At 45.0% G+C, this 21,944-nt stretch overlaps 1 protein-coding gene across 3 annotated transcripts in view; it reads left to right on the top strand.

The window, feature by feature from the left end:
* Positions 1–21,944, top strand: part of LOC121437919 (GA-binding protein subunit beta-2) — a 39,622-nt gene that overhangs the window by 13,597 nt on the left and 4,081 nt on the right. For 2 of the 3 annotated variants that reach the window (XM_041638046.1, XM_041638045.1), the window contains exons 2-8: positions 576–715; positions 2,872–3,039; positions 3,581–3,775; positions 8,399–8,549; positions 13,099–13,284; positions 14,439–14,569; positions 14,710–21,626. In XM_041638046.1, the coding sequence (XP_041493980.1) occupies positions 608–715; positions 2,872–3,039; positions 3,581–3,775; positions 8,399–8,549; positions 13,099–13,284; positions 14,439–14,569; positions 14,710–15,009 (1,239 nt within the window). In that variant the 5' untranslated portion in view covers positions 576–607 and the 3' untranslated portion in view covers positions 15,010–21,626. Of the gene's footprint in view, positions 1–575; positions 716–2,871; positions 3,040–3,580; positions 3,776–8,398; positions 8,550–13,098; positions 13,285–14,438; positions 14,570–14,709; positions 21,627–21,944 lie in introns of those variants that run through there. The other variant, XM_041638047.1, reaches the window with a different exon arrangement.

Below are 21,944 nucleotides of genomic sequence, written 5' to 3'. Positions count from 1 at the left end.
ACCATGTGGTTGCTGGGAATTGAACTCAGGACCTTTGAAAGAGCAGGCAATGCTCTTAACCACTGAGCCATCTCTCCAGCCCTTGAACTATGTTCTTTAAAATTATATTCCACCACTGGGTCTGGTGATAAAACCCAGTAATCCCATCTACCTGGGAAGTTGAGACAGGAAGATCACAAATTCAAGGCCTACCTGAGCTGTGGCCTAAGTTTCACATCAGCTAGATCCTCTCTCAGAATACAGAAAGGAAAACAGCAGGTGTGGTGACTCCAGGCTGTAATCCTAGCACTTGGGAGGTAGAGTCGGAAAGAGCAAATTTGAGGTTGGCGTAGGCTATGTGAGCTCCTGGCCCCCAAACAAAAACATCTTGTGCACACATTTCACTATGGTGGTACGTGTCTATAGCTTAGCATTTGAGGAATAGAAGAAGGGAGATTTTGAGTTCCATGCTTTCATGGGCTGCATAGTGAGTTACAACCAACCTGGACTGCTTGGCAAAACATGTCTTAGAGAAAACCAACAAAGTGCAAGAAAACATTTTACAGGCTGCTGCTTCCCCTGTGTTTGAATTGCAGCTCCCTGGATACTTTTGTTCCTATGCATAAAGATGTCTCTGGTGGATTTGGGGAAGAGGCTGCTGGAAGCTGCAAGAAAAGGCCAAGATGATGAAGTGAGAACGCTGATGGCCAACGGGGCCCCGTTCACCACAGATTGGGTGAGTTGAGCTGAAGAGGTGTGGTGCTCCCTCTTGTGCTCTGTCATTCCTGCCTCCTGCAGGAGTGTTATTTGTGCTGCCTGACTGCAGTTCTCCTCCAGTGTGAAAGCTGCCTGTCAATGGGTAGTAGTAATTGTGAGCTGTTAAATTGTGGGAATTTGGATGGAGAGATGGCTCAGAGGTTAAGAGCGCTGACTGGACCTCTGGAAGAGATCCTGAGTTCAATTCCCAGCAACCACAGTGGCTCACAACCATCTGTAATGAGATCTGGTGCCCTCTTCTGGCCTACATACAAGTAGAACCCTGAATACATAATAAATAAATCAATCTTTAAAAAAAATACTGGGAATTTCCCTCTTTTATTTTATTTTTATATTTTTATTTGCAGTTGTGATGGTATATGTCTTTAGTCCTAGAACTTGGGAGGGAGAGGTAGGAAGACCTCTGAGTTTGAGAACATCCTGGTCTACATGACAAGCTCCAAGATAGCCAAAGCTACATAATGAAATCCTCTCTCAAAAAACAAATATAAAGCTCCCAGAAGTTGTCCTGACCTCACACATATACACCTGTGTGTGCACACATGTACACATACATGCAAATAAATGTTACAAATACCAGGCATGGTTGTATACATCTTTTTGTTTGTTTTTGTGACAATATTGACTGTCCTGAAACTCGCTTCATAGTAGACCAGGCTGGCCTCAAACTCACAGAGATCCGACTGCCTCTGCCTCCTGAGTGCTTGGATTAAAGGCGTGCCAGTTAGTAGTATACATCATTAACTCCAGCACTTGGGAGGCAGAAGCAGAAGATTAACCATGAATTGAAGGTCAGCCTGGTCTACATAGTAAGACTTTGTCTCAGGGGAGAAAGAAAGGCCAGGTGGTAGTGGTGGTGCACACCTTTAATCCCAGCACTCAGTATATAGAGATAGGTAGATTTCTGAGTTTGAGACCTACCTGGTCTACAGAGTGAGTTCCAGTTCAGCCTGGGCTACATACAAAACCTTGTCTCAAAAAAAAAAAAAAAAAAGAGAGAGAGAGAGAGAGAAGAAAGAAGAAAAGAAAGAATAGTTTAATATAGTGAGCTTGTTAACCAACTCAACTTGGAGACCAAAGAGTTTCAGAAGATTCAGGTCCATGGAGTAATGGAGGGCATCTAAACACATTGGTTTTGCTTTTTAAGATTTATTTACAGATGGTTGTGAGCCACCATGTGGTTGCTGGGAATTGAACCTAGGACCTGTGGAAGAACAGCCAGTGCTCTTAACTGCTAATCTCTTCAACCCGCATTCACAGATTTCCTTTCTTTCCTTTTTTTTCCCTTCGGGTTGTTTTTGTTTTTTGAGACAGGGTTTCTCTGTGTAACAGTCCAGGCTGCCCTGGAACTCACTTTGTAGACCAGGCTGGCCTTAAACTCACAGAGATCCGCCTGCCTCTGCCTCCCAAGTGCTGGGATTAAAAGTGTGTGCCACCACTACCTGGTGGTTGATGAATTTTCTAAGCACTGACTGATGCTCACAATTTTTATGATGGAGTAATGATTGTTGTAGTATGATTAACTCATAACTTCAGGGTCCAACTGGTTCTTTTTTTGTTTGTTTGTTTGTTTTGAGACAGTCTCTCTCAATGAAGCCCTGGCTTCTTGGGCTTCTATCTCACAGAGATCCACCCGCTTCTGCCTCCTTAATGCTGGTTCTAAAGGTGTAACCACCACCCAGATTACTCTTCTTGACACAAAACAAACTGTCTTGTAAGCCATGCTTAAAATCTACCTAACTCAAAATCATTATACTTTAATTTTATGATTTCTATTGTTTTTAATTATATATGTGTGTGTCTGTGTGGGGTGGGCATGTGAGTACAGTTGTCCTTGGAAACCAGGGTGTCGGGTCACCTACAGCTGGAATAACAGCTGTGAATCACCTAACATGGGTGTTGGGAACTGAACTCAGTGCTTTTAACCATTGAGTTATCTTTCTAGCCCATGTATATTAATTTTTAATTCTATTATTTATTCAATCTTATCTGCCCTGTAAGATTTTTTTCTTCAAGGATGAATACTATAGGATTCATTTATTGTTCATGTATCTCTACCTCAAAATGATTCAGTTCTACACACAGTAGAATTCAATGAGTATTATTTTCCCACAGCTTGGAACATCACCTCTTCACCTTGCAGCCCAGTACGGCCATTATTCCACAGCAGAGGTGCTCCTTCGAGCAGGCGTGAGCAGGGATGCCCGGACCAAGGTGGACAGGACCCCTCTGCATATGGCTGCAGCTGACGGCCATGCACACATTGTGGAGCTGCTGGTTAGGGTAAAGCAAGAACGGTGGGGTGATGATGTGAAACACTCACCTCCCGCACTGTCTTAAATAGTGGGGGAGTGCGCGGGAAAGACGTGAGAATAGCTGGTCATTAAGTTGCATCTCTATTTATTTATTTATTTAAATTGATTTTTTCATGAAAACCATGTTTCAAGAGTCATGAGGATGAGTTTGTTTTCTAATTTTTTAAAGACTTAACAGGTTTTATTGATTTTCTTCATTCTTTTCTGTAGGTGTTCTCTGTACTTGTGCTTGTTTTTTTTTTTTTTTCAGGCCCTACTCAGCTTTCTGCTAATAAATGCAACAAAGTCTGTTCCTTGCCCCTCCTCAGCCATCTGTTAGAGTTTCCCGGGGCTGTCCTTAGCAGACCCACTCGTTGGAAGCATAATGTCTCAGCTCAGGCGGACTTGAGAAATGTTTTTCTCGTTGATCCTCCTTAAGTGAGAGCTACAGCTAAATCTCTCTGTTGCAATGGGATCTTACACCTGAGCCCTGTAACCATTATCACAGAAAGGTCGCCTTTTTCTAACAGAGCGGTGCGGATGTGAATGCCAAGGACATGCTGAAGATGACCGCTTTACACTGGGCCACAGAGCACCACCATCGAGATGTCGTTGAGTTACTTATCAAATATGGAGCTGATGTCCATGCTTTTAGCAAATTTGACAAGTCTGCCTTTGACATAGCACTGGAGAAAAACAATCCTGAGATTCTGGTCATCCTTCAGGTATGGTTCCTTGATCTTCCCCAAAGTACACTTCAGCTTATAGACTATTTTGAGAGAGCTGAATTTTCCCCATTTTATCAAAATAGCACTTCTATCATGCTTCAATCATATGACTCTGTGTTAGCATCTCTCTCTCTCTTTCTCTCTCTTTCACACATACACACACACACACACACACACACACACCACACACACTCTCACACACACCCAGTGGAGACAGGGTCTCAAGTAGCCCAGGGTGATCTCAGATTTTGAACGTAGCTAAAGATGACTCTTGATCCTCCTGTTTCTGCCTCACATATGCTAGAATTACAGGCTGTATACTGTGCTTGGCCTTTGTTTTGAGACAGTCTCACTGTGAAGTCAGAGCTAGCCTCTCCAATCAGGCCTTCCCTTAGGTTTTTTTGTTTTGTTTTGTTTGTTTTTTTTTAATAGGATTATAGAAAGTCCTGAATTGTTTGTGGTAATTAGAGAGCAATATTTTGGGACTACTCAGTGCTGACATTGTAGAGCAGAACTCTACATATCTTTTCTGGTTCTGAGAGTTGCCCAATTTATGGAAATGTAGCCAGAAAAAAAGAACATTTATTTGACTGTCCATTGCTTTTCTCTCCATTAAAGTTTCCATTTCTAGTTAAACTAGACTTGACAATCTTAAAAGTCACGGGCTGGGCACAGTGGCACACTCCTTTGATCCTAGCATAGTAGGGAGAGACAGGTAAATCTCTTGAGTTTGAGTTTGAGGCCACCTTGGTCTACAAAGCGAGTTCCAGTCCAACCAGGGTTACATAGTAAGACCCTGTCTCAAGACAAGAAAGAAAAAAGGTTTGTTGCTGCTGGAGATACGGCTCTGCAATCAAAAATACTTACCAGTGGGCGATAGTGGTGCACACCTTTAGTCCCAGCACCTGGCAGGCAGAGGCAGGTGGAGCTCTGTGAGTTTGAGGCCAGCATGGTCTACAAAGGGAGTTCTGGGACCACTGGAGCTGTTACACATCAAAAGCCTGTTTCAAAAAACCAAAAAAAAAGAAATAACACAATACTTACCAGTCTTGAAAAGGACCTAGATTCAGTTCCCAGAACCCACATAGGGTAAATTACAACTGCCTAAATTTCAGTTCCAGGGGATCGTATTTCCTCCTCTGCCCTCCATTGGCACCTGTGCACACATGGTACACATAAACTCATATAGGCACGTGCGTGCAGAAACACACACACACACATTAAAAAGAAAATCATTTTAATAAGAAAGAAAGTTGTTCTCGGGGCTGGTAGATAGCTTAGTCGGAAGGTGTGTCTTGTAAACACGAGAAACTGAGTTTGATCCCCAGAACCCAAGCACAAAAGCCAGGAATGGGCCGGTGAGGCGACTCAGTGGGTAAAGGCTCTTGCTGCCAATTCTAACAGCCTGAGTTCAATTTCCTGTACCCCCCCTTTAATAAGAAAATCAACTCCTGCAAGTGTCCGCTGACCTCCTATCATAAGACAGACTTCTGGGGAGACAGAACACATGCTGCCTACTCACTCCAGAAAGGGAGTCCATGGCAGATCAAAGTAGTGATATGTACACCAGATTCAGTTTGGTGAAGCAGTGAATTTGTATTGTGGTTATTAACGGAAGAGTGGATGAGGGCATCTTATAAGGAGCAGAGATTTAACAGAAAAGCAGCTCTGTCACCAGGACACCCATCCCAGCGTGGACAGCTGCAGCCCTGGAGCACTCTAGCCGGCTACAGGGAGCTCCACTTCCTAACATGTGAAGTTGGCTGGCCAGAGTCTCTCCCCACAACTGTTGACACACTGATGGCAGGGGCCCTCGGGAATCCTCCAATCCTCTGTTCTCTGCTGTGTGGCTTTTCACTGGTCGCCTCTCTTTTCTCTCTGGAGCGGATGTTGCAATTTAGAGGGGATGTTACAAATTAGAGGAATTCATGCCTTAGCATTTATGCATGTGTGTGTGCCCTGGCACACTACTGCACATATGTACACACACGACAAATAAATTGTAATTAAAAAATGTGGAAAACGGCTGCAGAAACAATGTGTTTATAATCTCAAAGTTGGGGGAGCAGAGACAGCTCTCCAGAGCTTGCTGGGCAATCAGCGTTGTTTACTTGATGAGCTCCAGACCAATAAGAGCCTACCTCAGAAAAACAAGGGAGCTAGCATCTGAGAAACAATACTCAGGGTTGTCCGCAGGCTGCACCCTCCCGCACATACACCTCACACAGTCGCTCTCCAGTCAAGGTGGCACATGTTTATCTAATCCACCATTGTGAATTACATGGAGGTAGAAGGCATAGAAGCTCAAATGGCAGCTTCAGCTACATAGCAAATTTAAGTCCCACCTGGGCTACTTGAGACCCTGTCTCAGAAAAACAAAATCCAAATAAAAAACCAACAGTCCTGCGCCTGTGGCATATTTGTACGATGCCTCAGTGTCTCTCCTCATACCCACACGAGGGAAGCGAATACCCAGACCTGAAGGCAGAGACCCCACCTCTCTACTCCCGCGCCCTTCACCTGTTCCCCATAAAGGCAGATCCTGAAACCATCAAAAATTGAATTAAAAGAAAACAAAAAATTATATTTAGGGGATGACTTAGTGGGTAAGGGCTTTTGCTGCCAAGCCTGAAACCTGCGTTCAAGTCCCTGGAACCCACGTGCTAGAAAGTGAAACCCAGCTCCTGACAGTTGTCTTCTGACCCTCGTGTGCGTGCACACATGCACACTGACTAAAAACACACCACTAATCCCAGCACTCAGGATGCAGAGGCAGGCGAATCTCAGAATTCTAGACTGTTCCAGTCTGTATCCTGAGTTCCCAAAGAGAGCTACACAGTTTTTTTGGTGAGAGAGGGGTGTTTCAAAACAGAGTTTCTTTGTGTAGATAAGACTGGTCTGCCTCTGCCTCCTGAGTGCTGGGATTAAAGGTGTGTGCCATCACCATGTGGCTTACACAGAGAGTCTTAAAAAATAAGTAAATAAATTTAAGTGTGGAAAAAAAATTTAATTGAGTCAGTAAAATGGCTCAGGTAGAGGCACCTGCCACGTCTGATGACCCAATTTTGATTCTCTGACCCCACATGGTGCAAGGTGCCCATGGTTTTCTGACCTCTACGTGCATATGCCCATCCCCCCATACACACACAATAATAGAATTCATTTCTCAGGGAAAAAAAGATTCTGTGCTAGAAAGACATAAATGGAAAACAGAGAGATGTGAGATGACATGGAAGGGCTGGAGAACAAGTGCAGTTCTGCAGTTTGGGGAGGCGGACGGGCGCTGGGGCTCTTGTTCCGGGGCTGTGAAGTAGCTTCTTATGTGGGCACTGGGAACATAGTAAAAGCTTTTTTTGTTTTATTTTGTGTGTTTTTAAAAGTGGGTTTCCCTGTATAGCCTAGTTTTCCTGGAACTGGCTTTGTAGACCCAGCTGTCCTTAAAATTACAGAGAGCCACCTGCCTCTGCCTTCTGAGTGCTGGGGTTAAAGCTGTACCACCACCCAAGGCTGGAAGCTTTGTTTGTTTGTTTTGTTTTGAATGGGGGTAGAAAGATGACCACGTGGCTCTGCTTCACCTGGTAATTGCTATCTAGTCCGAGCTGACCTCAAACTCAACATGATCCTGTTTCAGCTTTTGGAGTGCTGCTGGGATTACAGTTTGAACTGCTTCATATGGATTTAGAAACTCAGATTCAGGACTGATGTGATTGTTTTAAAACGGTAATTGGAGTTGGCACACACATTGGATGGAGAAGACAATGATAACTAGCATATGATTGCTTCCTTCAGGCTAGACCAGCCTGCCCGTGCTTCCTCTGGGAAGTTGGTAGAAGGTAGAAGAAGTAGCAGATGAAGAAGGAGTTTAACAGTATCCGGAGAATGGATAATCTGTCTCAATTGCAGTCCTCAGTCAAGGGGATAATTACATACGAAAAATAGCTGCTTTTGCATCTTCAGTTTTTGTTTGTTTTCATGACAGATGGTTTTACAAAGACTGGTTATTCTCCTCAACTTTCAGTTATTGTCCAAAGTCCTTTCATAACTGTACTTTTTAGTAGTTATGTTTGTAGAAAACTTCTGAGAGTAAGAATGCAAGATAAGGATCTTTTCACCAAATTGAGCAGACATCCTCGGAAGCAAGGGTGTAGCGCATGGAACTAGACTTCAAAACCTGCTACTCATTTATCTGCTTGTTATATGTTCTCTGAGGAGTTTCTTCAGTGGCAGAATGGAACAGGTTGTGGGATAAACTCTAGAGAATATTGTTCTCTGCAGGGATCTTCTACTAGCACCTTGTCTTGTAGATAACTGGTCACAGAATATAGGTGCTGCAAAATGCCTTTTAGACTGTCCAGACCAGTTTCTTCCCTTTTTTTTTTTATTTTCTCTTTACACGTTTGAGGTTAAGTGGAGCATGTGAAAGCTTTGTGACTAGCGCAGCCTTGCTTTCTCAAACAGAAGCAAGCCCGGGAAAGCCAGCTGCTTCAGTAGAGAAAAAGGTCGTAGCTCCCTGCCATCCTATGCAGGCTAGTTCTGCCTGCTGGAGCACTGGTAGGGAGGGCCATTCAGCAACTGTATGACTAAAGTTCTGACTTTGCCATATTCTGGTTTGTTTGGTAGGAAGCAATGCAGAATCAGGTGAGCGTCAACCCCGAGAGAGCCAACCCAGTGAGCAACCCTGTGACTGTGGCTGCTCCATTCATCTTCACCTCTGGAGAGGTCGTTAACCTCGCTAGCTTTGTCTCTTCAGCCAACACCAAAGCATCCGCAGGTAATGCTCGGATAATGAGACATCTATTTTAAGCATAAAAATGAGCAGAATCCCATTTTCCTATGGATAGTCTGTCTAATTACCACTATTATAAAAATTCCCTAAATGATGCTGGGATTAAAGATCTGCTAAAGCCATGGACTAAATCTCCAGTACCACAAAAAAGGAAAGGAAAAACATTTCTCAAATGGTTGTTTTTCAGTGTAGACATTGAACTTGGGGCCTCACACTCTGGATCTGTGTTCACAGCCCATTCTTTTTCTTCTTCTGTTTGTTGTTTGTTTGGTTTATTTTATTGTCAAACAGACAAACAGGGGGCTGGAGAGAAGAGTCAGCAGTTAAGAGGGTTTACTCCTTTGGCAAAGACCTGGGTTCTCTTCTCAGCACCCACATCAGAAGGCTCATAACTGCCTGTTGTAACTTCAGTTCCAGGGGATCCAATTCCCTCTGGCCTTTGGGATACCTGCACACATGTGATGCACATAAACTCATTCAGGTACATACATATATGCAGAAGTAATTTTTTAAAACCTAGCACATTAAAAGTTTTTGATTGCTAGTGACTTGATAGCCCTGTATGTTCCAGCCTCCATGGAAAGAAGCAGATGGCGACCACTGCTGCACCGTAGAGTGCTGCGTAGCAAGCACACAGCCCTGGGTTCCGTATCCAGTATGACACCAACACAATTTATCTAAAACTTGCTTAATCATTGGCTTATTTGGGGAGGGTTTGTGAGTTCTTACATTAGCCTTGCTGTGACAGGCTAAAAGATAGGAAAAACAGGGACCCAACAGAATATTCAGGACTAACAGGCAGCTGAGTCTGCAGTCCCAGCACTTGAAAGGCTAAGGCAAGAGGATATGGATGACACAGTAAGATCCTGGCTCTTCCTCCCACCCTCACCCCGTACACACGCACATACACGCACACACAAAGGAGGCCAGCATAGCCTAATCAGGGAACCCCAGGTTCATGATTTCAAGAGAGACCATGTTTCAGGAGAACAAAATGGCCACTTCCTGGGGAACAGCATCTGAGGCCGACCCCTGCCCTCTGCATGAACATACATACACTCCATACAAAAAAAGTATACCAACAGGCTGAAGCCTGCACTCTAGGGACTGCCCATCCCACTGCCCTCTTGCAGTATGTTCAGCAAATTATTCTGCCTCAAAAAATGTAATTATACGTAAAGAAATATGCATGTGTGTGCATCTGTCCATATGTCAATTTTTAAGGCAGTCTTACTTAGCTTGGGCTAGCCTGGGACTTTCGATCTTCCACCCTCTACCTCCTTAGTGTGTCCCTCCCTGCTGGGACTAGAAACCAGGACTTCAGCAGCCAGGCACCTTTAATCCCAGCACTCGGGAAGCAGAGGCAGGTAGATCTCTGTGAGTTCCAGGACAGCCAGGGATACACAAAGAAACCCTGGCTCAGGGGGGGAAATAGGTATTGAAATACACAGGCATGTTCCTGCTCCCTTCTCATGTTTATCTCGTGTGCTTAAGCTTGGCTGGAAATACAGTGCTGGCATTTCCAGTATAGTCGGGCAGATGCGCTGCAGAATGCCCTTCTAATAATGAAAACAGTAAGTTTTCAGGGACTGGCAAGATGTCCCAGCAGGTAAGAGCTTCTACCAGGAACTCACATGGTAGATAGAAAACCAATTTTCACTTGTGTCTTTATGACCTCAATCTGTGCACCGTACATACAAAGTTAAAAAAAAATTCAAGTTACTTAGCCAGTGTTGGTAGCGTGTAAAAAAAAGCTTTATGAATTTATATAGCTGGGGCAGGTAATTGGAGGTAGGGCTCCGCATGCAGTCTCCTAAAAACTCCAGAAGCAGCTGTCGACTACACTTTCTTTTTCTTTTTCTGTTTTTTGTTTGTTTGTTTGTTTGTTTGTTGTGGGTTTTTTTGTTTGTTTGTTTTTTGTTTTTCAAGACAGGGTTTCTCTGTAGCTTTGGAGCCTGTCTTGTAGCTACCTCTTGTAGACCAGGCTAGCCTCGAACTCACAGATATCCACCTGTCTCTGCCTCCTGAGTGCTGGGATTAAAGGTGTGTGCCACTACTGCCCAGCTTTTTTTTTTTTTTAAAGACTATTTATTATGTATACAGCATTCTGTCTGCATGTATGCCTACACACCAGAAGAGGCACCAAATCCCATTATTGATTGTTGTGAGCCACCATGTGGTTGCTGGGAATTGAACTCACGACCTCTGGAAGAGCAGCCACCTTTAACCCCAGCCCTCAGGAGACAGAGTCTGGCAGGTCTCTTGAGTTTGAGGCCAGCCTGGTCTACAGAGTGAGTTCTAGTCCTTGGAGCTGTTCAAGAAAGTGAGTGGTGTCAGGAGAAACGTATGTTGGATTGGGGTGAATCACTTAAGTTCTCCAGGTCACTAGTTGCTCATCCGGCCTGGTTGTCTTAGATTTCCACTGTAACATTCAGACTTGGTGCTTTCTCTGGGTGCGGATCAAAAAGTGTTCAGTGTTTCTGAATTAGGGGCTCATGGGTCTCAACTCCGGCTCCCCTTGCCTCTACCTCCCAAGGACTAGGAATACAGCTGCTTGCTACCATGCCCAGTTTATCCTTCATTTCTGTGAGGTGCCAACAGGTCGTTTTCATTGACTTTCCTGTGGATGGGATGGCCACGCTCCACGGAGGCCAAGTTCCCGGTGACTTTCAGTCTGTGACTCCTGTTAAGAAGGAGAAGCTTCCCCTGGCCTGTGGGTTATTGACCAGCCAATGCCAACGGCACCCACACAGATAGACTCTCAGGAATGGACCTGGCGCACAGTGGGGAGTCTATAGTGTTAGCTCTTGTTTATGTGTCAGATGGGAAAGGCCACTTCCATGCGGCTCATCTGTTAACTTTTACCCATTGATTGCTTACTATAATGTTTTACTAGTTCACTGTTAAATGTCACCATATTCTTAAATTATCTATACTAATTTACAGGGTTTTTTTTTTCAAGTTTCATATATTTACTTAGACTTTAAAAATGATGCCTAAAAATGGGATTCTAAGATCTTGGGGAAACACAGCATGTCATACACTACAGGAGAAATTCAAGTGCTCAGTAACCTGTTAAAACTGGTGATACTGGCCCAGACAAAAAGTGTAACACACACACTCACACTCACACAGGCTAGGATGTAATTCAGGTTGAATGTTTGCCTAGCTTTCACAAGTCACAAGGTCCAGGGGTTTTTTGTTTATTTGTTTGTTTTGCTGAGACAGGGTTTCTTGCATGAAGCTGCCTGGAATTCCCTCTGTAGACCATGCTGACCTTGAACTCATAGAGACCCACCCACCTCTGCCTCCAGAGTGCTGGGTTTAAGTGTGTACCACCACCACCTAGTTCAAGATCCTGGCGTGTTAGCTCACACTTGAAATCCCAGCACTTGTGAGGTAGATGCAGGAGGATCAAGAGTTCAAGATCATCCCCAACTCCACTGTGAATTTAAGGCCAACCTGGACTACGTGAGACCCTGTCCCCTATCCCACTACCCCTAAAAAGTATATATACTACTTGGGTTTCTTTGACATGGGGTCTCACATAGCTCAGGTTGGCCTCAGACTCTATATGCAGCTTGGAACTTGAGATCCTCCTGCCTTTGTCTCCCAAATAGGATTTATCATGCCCCGTCACACCTGGAAAGTTTAAGTGCATTCGAACTAGCCTTTCAAAATGTATTTATTCGTAGCACCAATCTCTTTTTGTTATTTGAGACTTGGATCTTTGTTTTTGTTTTTTGTTTTTCTGTTTTTTGAGAAGGAATCTCACTACATAGCCCAGGCTGGCCTGGAAGTCAAGGCATTTCTCCTGCCTCAGGATCCTCAGTGCTGTGATTGCAGTGTACGCTGCCAACTGCACCGAGGACCTCTTTATTGAACACTGCTAACATCTAGGTGAGGACATTTTTAGAAAATACTTTTCTAAGCCGGGCGATGGTGGCACATGCCTTTAATCCCAGCACTCGGGAGGCAGAGGCAGGAGGATCTCTGTGAGTTCGAGGCCAGCCTGGTCTACAGAGCTAGTTCCAGGACAGGCTCCAAAGCCACAGAGAAACCCTGTCTCGAAAAACCAAAAAAAAAAAAAAAAAAAAAAGAAAATACTGTTCTAGCAGCATCCCTGTGTTCTTCTCTCCTGACTGGTTACTCATTAAAGCTTTTCTGGAAGATTATTGGTGCTCAGTCCTGTCGTCCTGGACTTAGAAGGCTGAGACTGGCTGAGTTGTCTGGGTATAGAAGACCCTACCTCTGCCGGGCGATGGTGGCGCACGCCTTTAATCCCAGCACTCGGGAGGCAGAGGCAGGCGGATCTCTGTGAGTTCGAGGCCAGCCTGGTCTACAGAGCTAGTTCCAGGACAGGCTCCAAAGCCACAGAGAAACCCTGTCTCGAAAAAAACAAAAACAAACAAAAAAACAAACAGAAGACCCTACCTCAAAAAAAAAAATCAACCAAAAAATTTATTTTCCAAAAAGAAGATGAAACTTGTAATATATATATATGACATTTTGAATTCACTTTTGTTATCCCTAGCTAATTTAGAGGAAATCGAAGAAGGAAATTCACTTGACTCATCAATCCAGCAAGTGGTGGGGAGTGGCGGCCAGAGGGTCATCACCATAGTGACTGATGGAGGGCCTCTGGGTAATATCCAGACCTCACTCCCTACTGGAGGCATTGGCCAGCCCTTTATTGTAACAATGCAAGATGGACAGCAAGGTAAGTTATATCTAGTAGACATTTGCTTATTTAAAGATATTTTATTTATTTATTTTTGTTTTTTGAGACAGAGTTTCTCTGTGTAGCTCTGTCTGTCTTGGAACTCATACTGTAGACCAGGCTGGCCTAAAACTCACAGAGATCTGCCTGGGATTAAAGGTGTGAGCCACCACCTTGAGCTGCTCTCAAAGTCTTAATCTGTACCTCAGCCTGGCCTCAAACTCACCATGTAACCTGGGGGACCCTAAACTCAGAGCAGTCTCCCCACCTTAGTTTCCTGGGCACTGGAATTATAGGTGTGTGCCACTACCCTCTACTTTATTTATTTATTTAGAAACGGCATCTCTCATAGCACAGCTGGCCTCAAACTCACGTAATAGCCAAAGATGACCTTGAATTCCTGTTGCTCTTGCTTCAACTTCCCAAATACTAGGATTATTGGCATGAGCCATCATTCCAGACTCAAAGTTTTGACTTTTCTCCCTGTCTCTCTCTTTTTTTCCTTTCTCTTTCTTTCTTTCTTTTCTCTCTCTCTCCTCTCTCTCTCTCTCTGTGAAAGAGAGAGAGAGATGTCTTGCTTGCTGTGTATCTTTGGCTAACCTGGGACTCACTATGTAGACTAGGGTGGCACAGACAAAGCTGCCCTTCTGCCTTAGCCTCTTGAGTACTGACATCACAGGCCTGCACCACCATATTTGGCTGAAGGTCTTTGTCTTAAGAACCTGAGGCCTTCGTGGTTTCTGAGCTGCGGTTCTTTCCTTCCTTGGCGCTACTTCTTTCCTGATTTCTTTTTTTGTGACTTTAAGTTACCTTTTGACTTCAAACTCTGTGTTTTGTTGTTTGGGTTTTGTTTTTTGAGACAGGGCTACAGAGAGCTCTGCTGTTGACCAGGCTGAGCTTGAATTCAGAACTATGCCTACCTCCTGAGCACGGGGACTAAGGACTAAGCTAAAGAGTCTAAGCTCTATAAAGAGATATCACAACAATGTACGGGGGTGAGGGGATGGATATAACCTGTGTTAGAACACTTCTCTTACATACAAGAAGCCATGCCAAAAATAATAATATGAAGTTCACTTTTTTCTAGTAAGGCAAAAAAGCCTTCTCTGTGTGCTGTGTGCTCATTGTCTCCTATGGGTGTGCTTGGCTTGTAGTTCTAACTGTGCCTGCTGGTCAGGTTGCAGAGGAGACAATAATTGAAGAGGAAGAAGAGGAAGAAGAGAAGTTGCCATTGGCAAAGAGACCAAGGATGACAGAGATAACTAACAGTATTGAGGAAAGCAAGGTAATGAGATTCTTCTCATAAGAGAGAGAAGGAGTGGAAGCCCTAGTGATTGGAGGTGAAGCCCTCTTCATCTTTCTGTCTGCCGTCTGAATACTCTGTTGTCAGGAATTCTTACTGTAGTGACACTGTTTGCTCTACAGGAAGGCAGCGAAAGAGAGCTACTGCAGCAGCAGCTCCAGGAGGCCAATCGGAGAGCCCAGGAGTACAGGCACCAGCTTCTCAAGAAAGAGCAGGAGGCAGAACAGTACCGGCTCAAGCTGGAGGCCATGGCGCGACAGCAGCCCAATGGAGTTGAGTTCACCGTGGTTGAGGAGGTAGCTGAAGTGGATGCTGTCGTAGTGACAGAAGGGGAAATAGAAGAAAGAGCAGCAGAAGTGATGAAGTCAGGAAGGACCACAGAGCCTCACACTAGTGTTTCCATAGAAACCATTTCATCTTAACACGCAAAGGCCACAACTTGCACTCATTCATCTTATTTTTAAGAAGAAAATACAGAGGGCAAGCACTGTGTACAAATTAAGACTGTCTTTAAGAAGGGAACAGTAGCAGGGCTCAGTGCCTGGGCCAGGAAAGCTGTTTGTGCAGCTAGAGACTCAGAGCCACGTTAGGGGCATTTAAAGGACCAAAGGACCAGGACCAAATCTCTCAGCTCACGTCATTGCTTTAAACAGAGTACTGAGCATTGCGGGTTGATTTTTTTTTTTTTATAAAAAATAATTAACTTTATATCAAAAGATTTTAAGATAATACTTGTAATACATATACACCAAGAGCCTTTAATAATTATTCCTGAGATCTCCAAGTGATCTGAAGTTTGCCTTACTTAGGTTTATGAACTGCTAAGGTTGTAGGAAGACTCTTCGCAAGGATGAAGAAAAGATACCGTACATTCCTTGCTTTTCCTTTTTTTTTTTTTTTTGGTGGAGAAGTTCAAGATAGGGTTTCTCTCTGTAGCCCTGGCTGTCCTGGAACTAACTCTGTAGACCAGGCTGGCCTCAAACACACAGATCTGCCTGCCTCTGCTTCCCGAGTGCTGGGATTAAAGGCGTGCGCCACCACCACCCGGCTAAAGCTACCATACATTTCTGAGAAGCAAGCACACGGGCTGCTCCTAGTTAATCCATGGGCTAGGAACAGTAGTACATACCTGTAATGCCAACGCTCAGGAAACCGAGACAGCCAGTGAGTGTGAGGTCAACAGGAGCTAGAGAGACTCCTTCGGTGAAAGAGGGCCAGATGCCCTTTTCTGGCCTCTGGGAACACCCTGGCATATACATACAAATAAAAATTAAAAAGTTAAGTAAGTTAGTTGACCGCCAAGGTTTGCCCTTCAGGATCATGAGACTACCACGAGATTGAAGCCAACTTGAGCTCCATAGTGAATTACAGTGCAGCCGGGCTACAATGTGGGGCCTTATGCAAGAAAAGAAAATCAAATCGTGTGGTGGTGCACACCTCTTCCAGCACTCAGGTGATAGAGACAGGTGCATCGCTCTGAATTTGAGACCTGCCTAGTCTACAAAGAGAGTTAATGGAATGGCCAGCACTACATACAGAGACCCTGTCTCAAAGAAAAAGAAAAGAAAAGAAAGCAGAGAAAGCTGACTTGTGATTGCCAATAAATTGTATGTTCATAGCTTAGACGTCATTTAAAAAAAAAAAAACAAAATTAAACTAGGCATAGTGTCGCGTGCTTGTAATCCCAGCACTTGTGAGGCTAAGACAGGAGGATCACTGCAAGTTCAAGGTCAGCTTTGACTATTGTAAGATTTTTCTTTAAAAAAGAAACAAAATGACTAGACTTGATGACCCTCATCCCTGTACTCGGGAAGCAGAGGCAGGCAGATCTTTGGGGTTCTAACTAGCCTGGTCCACATAGTGAGTTCCTGGCCAGCCTGGGCTACATAGACCCTAACTAACAATAGCAAAAAATCTGAGGACATTGCTCAGTGGGACAGCATGTTGCCTAGCTTGCAAGGAAGTCCCTGGGTTCCTCCTTTGGTGCTGTATGTACACAACAAAAACGAGGGGCAGGAAAGCAAAGAGAAAAACAATTAACATCAAACTTTTAATGCCAGAAAGAAATTTTACTTACGTTATGGGGAGTGTGTGTGTAAAGCCTGTGTCCCTCCTGAGACTGGGCGGTCTCAGAATGAGGCTTCTGAGCTATGAAGCTCTGGTCTTGAGATGGAAACTGTATGAACGTTATAAGACTACAATCAGGAGGGTCGTCAGAACATTGCTTCTAAACATCTGTTTATATAAATCAAGTTTGAACCTCTAAATTGTATAAAGTTGGGTTGAATGTTGTGTGTCACGTAGGACATTGGTGCTTTCCTGCAGCGCTTATCATCCTGTGACGAAGGCCAGCGCTGTGCAGGCCTGTTTCTGTTGACTGCTGCTTTTGCTAATGTGGGCCAATAGAGCGCTGTGCCTTAAGGTGTGTAGGACAGGTGACAAAGGGGGCAGGGGTCACTGCCACAGAGCAGAGAGCCATACATCCAAGCCCTTGCTGTCTTCCCCTCTCTCTTACTCTGCTCAGACACTTTTGCATAGATTTTCAGTGCTGGGTTGTTGAGGTGGGATTGGGCAGGTCTCTGTTATTAACATGAAGTAGTTTTTGTTTGTATAGCTGGGCACTGCGCTCTTGCCTGTAATCTCAGCATTCAGGAGGCTACAGCAAGAAAGTTGACATGAGTTTGAGGCCAGCCTGAACTACAGTGTGAGAACCTGTCTCAAAAACAAGGCAGCTGAGCATTGTGGCTCATGCTGATAATGCCAGCTCAGAAGGCTGCTGCAGGAGGTTGCCTGCACTCTGAACGTAGTGAGCTCTCTAAGACAGCATGAGCCACAGAGACACCTGTCCATCCTCGTCTTCCCACCCCCTCCCCTTTCCCCAGACAGGGTTTTTCTATGTAAACCTGGCTGTCCTGGAACTTACTCTGTAGACCAGGCTGGCCTTGAACTCACAGAGATCTTACTGCCTCTGCCTCTCCAGTGCTGGGATCAGAGGTGTGCACCCTAGCTGCGACACCTGTCTTAAAGAGAAAAGAAAGGGCTGAGACTGTAGTTCAGGAAGAGCCCTTGCCTGTCATTTTATCAGATCCTAGTTCAATCCTTAGGACTGCAAAAAACAATATTTTTAAAAGTTTAAACAGGATGTGATAGTACATGTCTATAATCTCAGAACTGGTAGAGGGAGGCACGAGGTCAGAGGTTGAGGACCATCCTTGGTTATTTAACAAGTTTGAGGCCAGTTTACCCCCTCCCCCCCATCTCCCCTAAGAGGGAAAGGTACCTGATAACAGAGGGAAAGGCCATGTAGACTTTTTATTGGAAATTAGAAGAAGCCAGAAGGGCATGTGCCAAGTGTACACCTGAATGACTGTTGAGAATATAGTTTCCTAATTAGTGATCATGAAGAAAATGGGTATTTTAGCCTGGAAAAAGCTTGGCAGTTAACATGGTTCTGTTTACCTTGATTAGTATAATAATTTGTGCAGTGTTCCAGAGGTGTGGATTCATTTTTGGCTCAAACATAATTCTCTAACTCATATTGAACAAACAGAATGGACTGTTAGGTTTATAGGCAAAAATAGCTGTTTTCAAATGACTCTTGGCTGCTGGCACCCTGACTAGGTCTGCTCTGTGTGTCCGAGCATCAGAGACTGTTCTAGTGCCTCAAGAGTGTCTGGAAGCATAGTGGAGGGATCTGTGTGTGTCTGATACCTGGGAATGGGGTGCTAGCAGTAAGCTGCTGTGTGTGGCATCTCAGAGCCATGGCTAACTAGAGGGAGCAAGTTTCCACTTAGATGACTGTGTTTACATTCTTGGAGCGTATGTTGACTTTAATTCCCTCCCACCTTTTAAGGGGATGGAGAGTGTCTGCAGAGACTGTCCACGCCTAACCACCTCATTACCTTGCTAGTTACTGTGGGGATGGATCTGTCCATCTACTCCTCCCCTCTGAGCAGAGCTTCTACCTTAGGGGAGCCTGCTTCATTGTTCCAAGTTAATTTTGAACATGAGGTCTCCGTTGTTCATCTCAAAATGGAAGTAGGTTTTTCTTTTCAGTTATACAGTCATGAAAATGAAAGGGTGTTGTAGAAGACTCTTTCAGTTAGTTAAAAATGTAGGTATTGGATAGCCAAGCATGGGGCACATGTGAAATCCCAGCATTGAGAGGATGAAGCAAGAGGCTCAGGAGTTCGAGGCCACACTGGGCTACATGACGGCACTGTCTCAAAAACAAAGATAGGACTGGTTAAGAACACGACACACAAGTGTGAAGGCCCAAATTCAGATCCTAGCACCCTCTCTAGCAAGTCCTGGTCCCTGGAGCACCCATAACCCTAACCCATTAGCAGGCTGAGGACGAAGGGTTACTGGGGTTCAGATTCAGGGAGCAACCCTGTCTCAAAGGAGCACAACAGAGTAGTGGAAGAGGACACCCAAGGTCTCTTCTCCCTCCACACACAGGCACATACCCCACACTCACACACAAGGAACTGGGGAGGAGAAATGAAAATACACTAAGACTATCTCCTGACTTCATGTAGCCTTCTAGGTCAGCCTTTTGTAAGTTTGTTGCTTTTTAAAGACAGGGCCTCACTCTGTAGGTTGACTTCAGACTCAGGGCAATCCTCCTGCCTCAGCCTCTTGAGTGCTGGGACTATAAGTGTGAGCTCCACATCGGACTGGGTCAATTGAGAAGATCTACCGTGGATCTTCGGGGTGAAGAGGTCCAGCTGATTGTGAAGGCTGGGTATATGAGAATCAATAGCAGAGGAGCTGTCTGGGGCTGCAGCTCAGCAGAATGCCGGCCTAGGGACTCGGCTCCAGGGCAGCTGCTGCGTGAATGTCAGTGCTGTGCTAATTCAGGGATGTAACCCCACATTTGCATCTGGGTTGTAAGTGTTTCCCCCCAAAAAAAGAAAAAAAGAATGTTACAACTTCTGTTCTTCCTCCTTCAGGGAAATTGATAACAAATGTGTAAATGTGCCTTCCCTTCACATTCTGCTTCTGTGGGGGCTTGTCATTGTGATGCCAAAGCGGAGCCCTCGTGGCTGCTATAGGAGGAGGGGCCTCAGGGGGGTTGCTCCGAACTCTATGCCTTAAAAGATACTCTGTCAGATGTATATGTTCTTTTGTTTTTTTCCAGACAGAATCTCACTGTGTAGTTCTGACTGGCAAGAAACTTGCTATGTAGTCCAGGCTAGCCTCAAATCTAGAGATCCATCTGCCTCTGCCTCCTGAGTGCTGGGATTAAAGATGCCTGGCAACAGATAGTTTTTATATCCCTTTGCTGGATGCATGTTAGTATAAATGTATGTAAATGCATAATCTTTCCCAGTTTTCTCTTTGCGGTTCAGCTCTAAATTATCTGGGATAACCTGGAAGCTTATTAAATATATAGATAGGGTTTTTAATCCCCTTAATCCACTGGGGAGCAGGGAATAGGAAAACAGTGAATAAGAGAAAATATGAGCGTTGAGGCCCAAGGAGCTGGTTCATGCTCACAAGGGAAGCCAGCGGGTAAGTGCAAAGACACCATGGTCAGTGCACAGCGACCAAAATGAGCTTCCCTCTGTGGCCGTTTGTCTTTTCCTCCTGTTGAAGCTGCCTTGACACTTAGAAAAACCCTCAGAGATGGGTGTGGTGAAGCACATATTTAGCCCCAGGACTCAGGAAGCGGAGGCAGGTGGATCTCTGTAAGTTCCAGGCCAGCTTGGGCTACACGGTTAGACCCTGTCTCAAAAGAAAAGCCTCCAGGCTTCTGGACAGGGAAGAGCCCGGATGAGGGGCTGTGGAACTGAGCTCTGAAGCTCTACTTCCCCAGCTCAGCACCTCACCTTGCGAGAAATAACTTACTCCGAGAAAGCTTGTGTGGCTGTCCCTACGTCAGCCACCTCCAGGTGGCCCATGGTGAACTCCTGTCAGAGTCTGACAATGAGCAGGGGTTCCTTTTTGTCCCAGTTCCTGGAGACCAGCTTTCTCTTCTCTCCTCATGCAGACAGACGTTTCTGTCAAGGCCACCAGTATGCACTTTAACTTCTTACCTCCTTTTTGTGTTTTGTTTTGCTTCGAGACAGGGTCTCTCTCACCCTAGCCAGGCTGACCTGGAACTCACTGTGCGACCTAGGCTAGCCTCAGATTCACAGCAGTCCGATGCCATGGCCTCTCACGCCCTGGCTTACAGATGTGTCACCGTGACAGACCGGCTCTAACCCTGTCGGAGTCACGCTCTGTTTCCTTTACTCACAGGAAGGATGTTAGATTTAATAGCCTTGGGCCTCTGGTGCTGTCCTTCTGAAGGCTTTAACCTCTGGGGCTGGGGGAGGAGGATCATCCTAAACTCTGCAGTAGTAAGTGATTTGTTACAGTCAGGAAGTTGTGACCCTCTTTGTCTTCCCTGACCCCCACCCACCACTTCTGTACCTTCCATCCCTCAGCTCTTGTGGTAGGAAGGCTTTGCCCGGCACTGGAACGTAATTAATTGGTCGGTCATCTCTAATCTTCCGGGCTCCCCTTTCTCTCTCCTCCTCCCCACCACGTTTTGCTCCGAGGTGATTTGTTTCTGAGAATTAACTAGGTTATACTTTCTATCTGTGTTCCCACTTGGTTTCTGGCATCTTGGATGTCAACTGTTACAGTAGCAGCTCAGCTCCCCGGCCTCAGCCTCGCCCAGTGTGTCCTTCTGCCAAGGCCATTGGGAGGCGGATGCCCAGGAGTCTTTACAGTGTCCTCTTGTTCTTCAAGTTGTTTGGCAGCTTTGTGTACAGAAAAATTGCAGGAAAACTTAAATAAAAGTTTCTTTTTTATTTAGGATAAAATACTTCCATTCTAATGAGCAAGCGTGTGTGTACATGTGTGTGAATGAGCATTTATGTACATATACCTATACAGATCTATATTATATATACAGTTTTGTACTATCATTTAAAATAAAGACATTTCTTAATAAAACATTAGTGTTGTTAAAGTCTTTGGCAAAGAATGTTTCTGCTCTCTCTGTTACAATGAACCAGCCAAACTAAACTTAAGGTGTGTGCCGCAGGCCCAGCACCCAAATCTCACCTCAGTGTCTTTATTTTCTTTTATTTTGAGACAGGGTTCCGTGTGTGTGTGTGTGTGTGTGTGTGTGTGTGTGTGTGTTTATGTTTGAGACAGGGTTTCTCTGTAGCTTTGGAGCCTGGAGCCTGTCCTGGAACTTGATCTGTAGACCAGGCTGGCCATGAACATGAGATCCACCTGCCTCTGCCTCGTGGGTGCTGGGATTACAGGTGTGCACCACCGCCCAGTTGCTCAGTTTCTTTCATGTGTAAGGAGTACCAGGCTGAAGGCGGCTGGGTAAGAAGGGCGGAGGATACGAAGG

The sequence above is a fragment of the Microtus oregoni genome, unplaced genomic scaffold, assembly GCF_018167655.1.
Source record: "Microtus oregoni isolate MIOR12 unplaced genomic scaffold, Mior012 000054F_ref0000373, whole genome shotgun sequence".
NCBI lineage: Eukaryota > Metazoa > Chordata > Mammalia > Rodentia > Cricetidae > Microtus > Microtus oregoni.
Note: the sequence above shows the minus strand (reverse complement) of the source record. Positions and strands in the feature narration are given on the sequence as shown.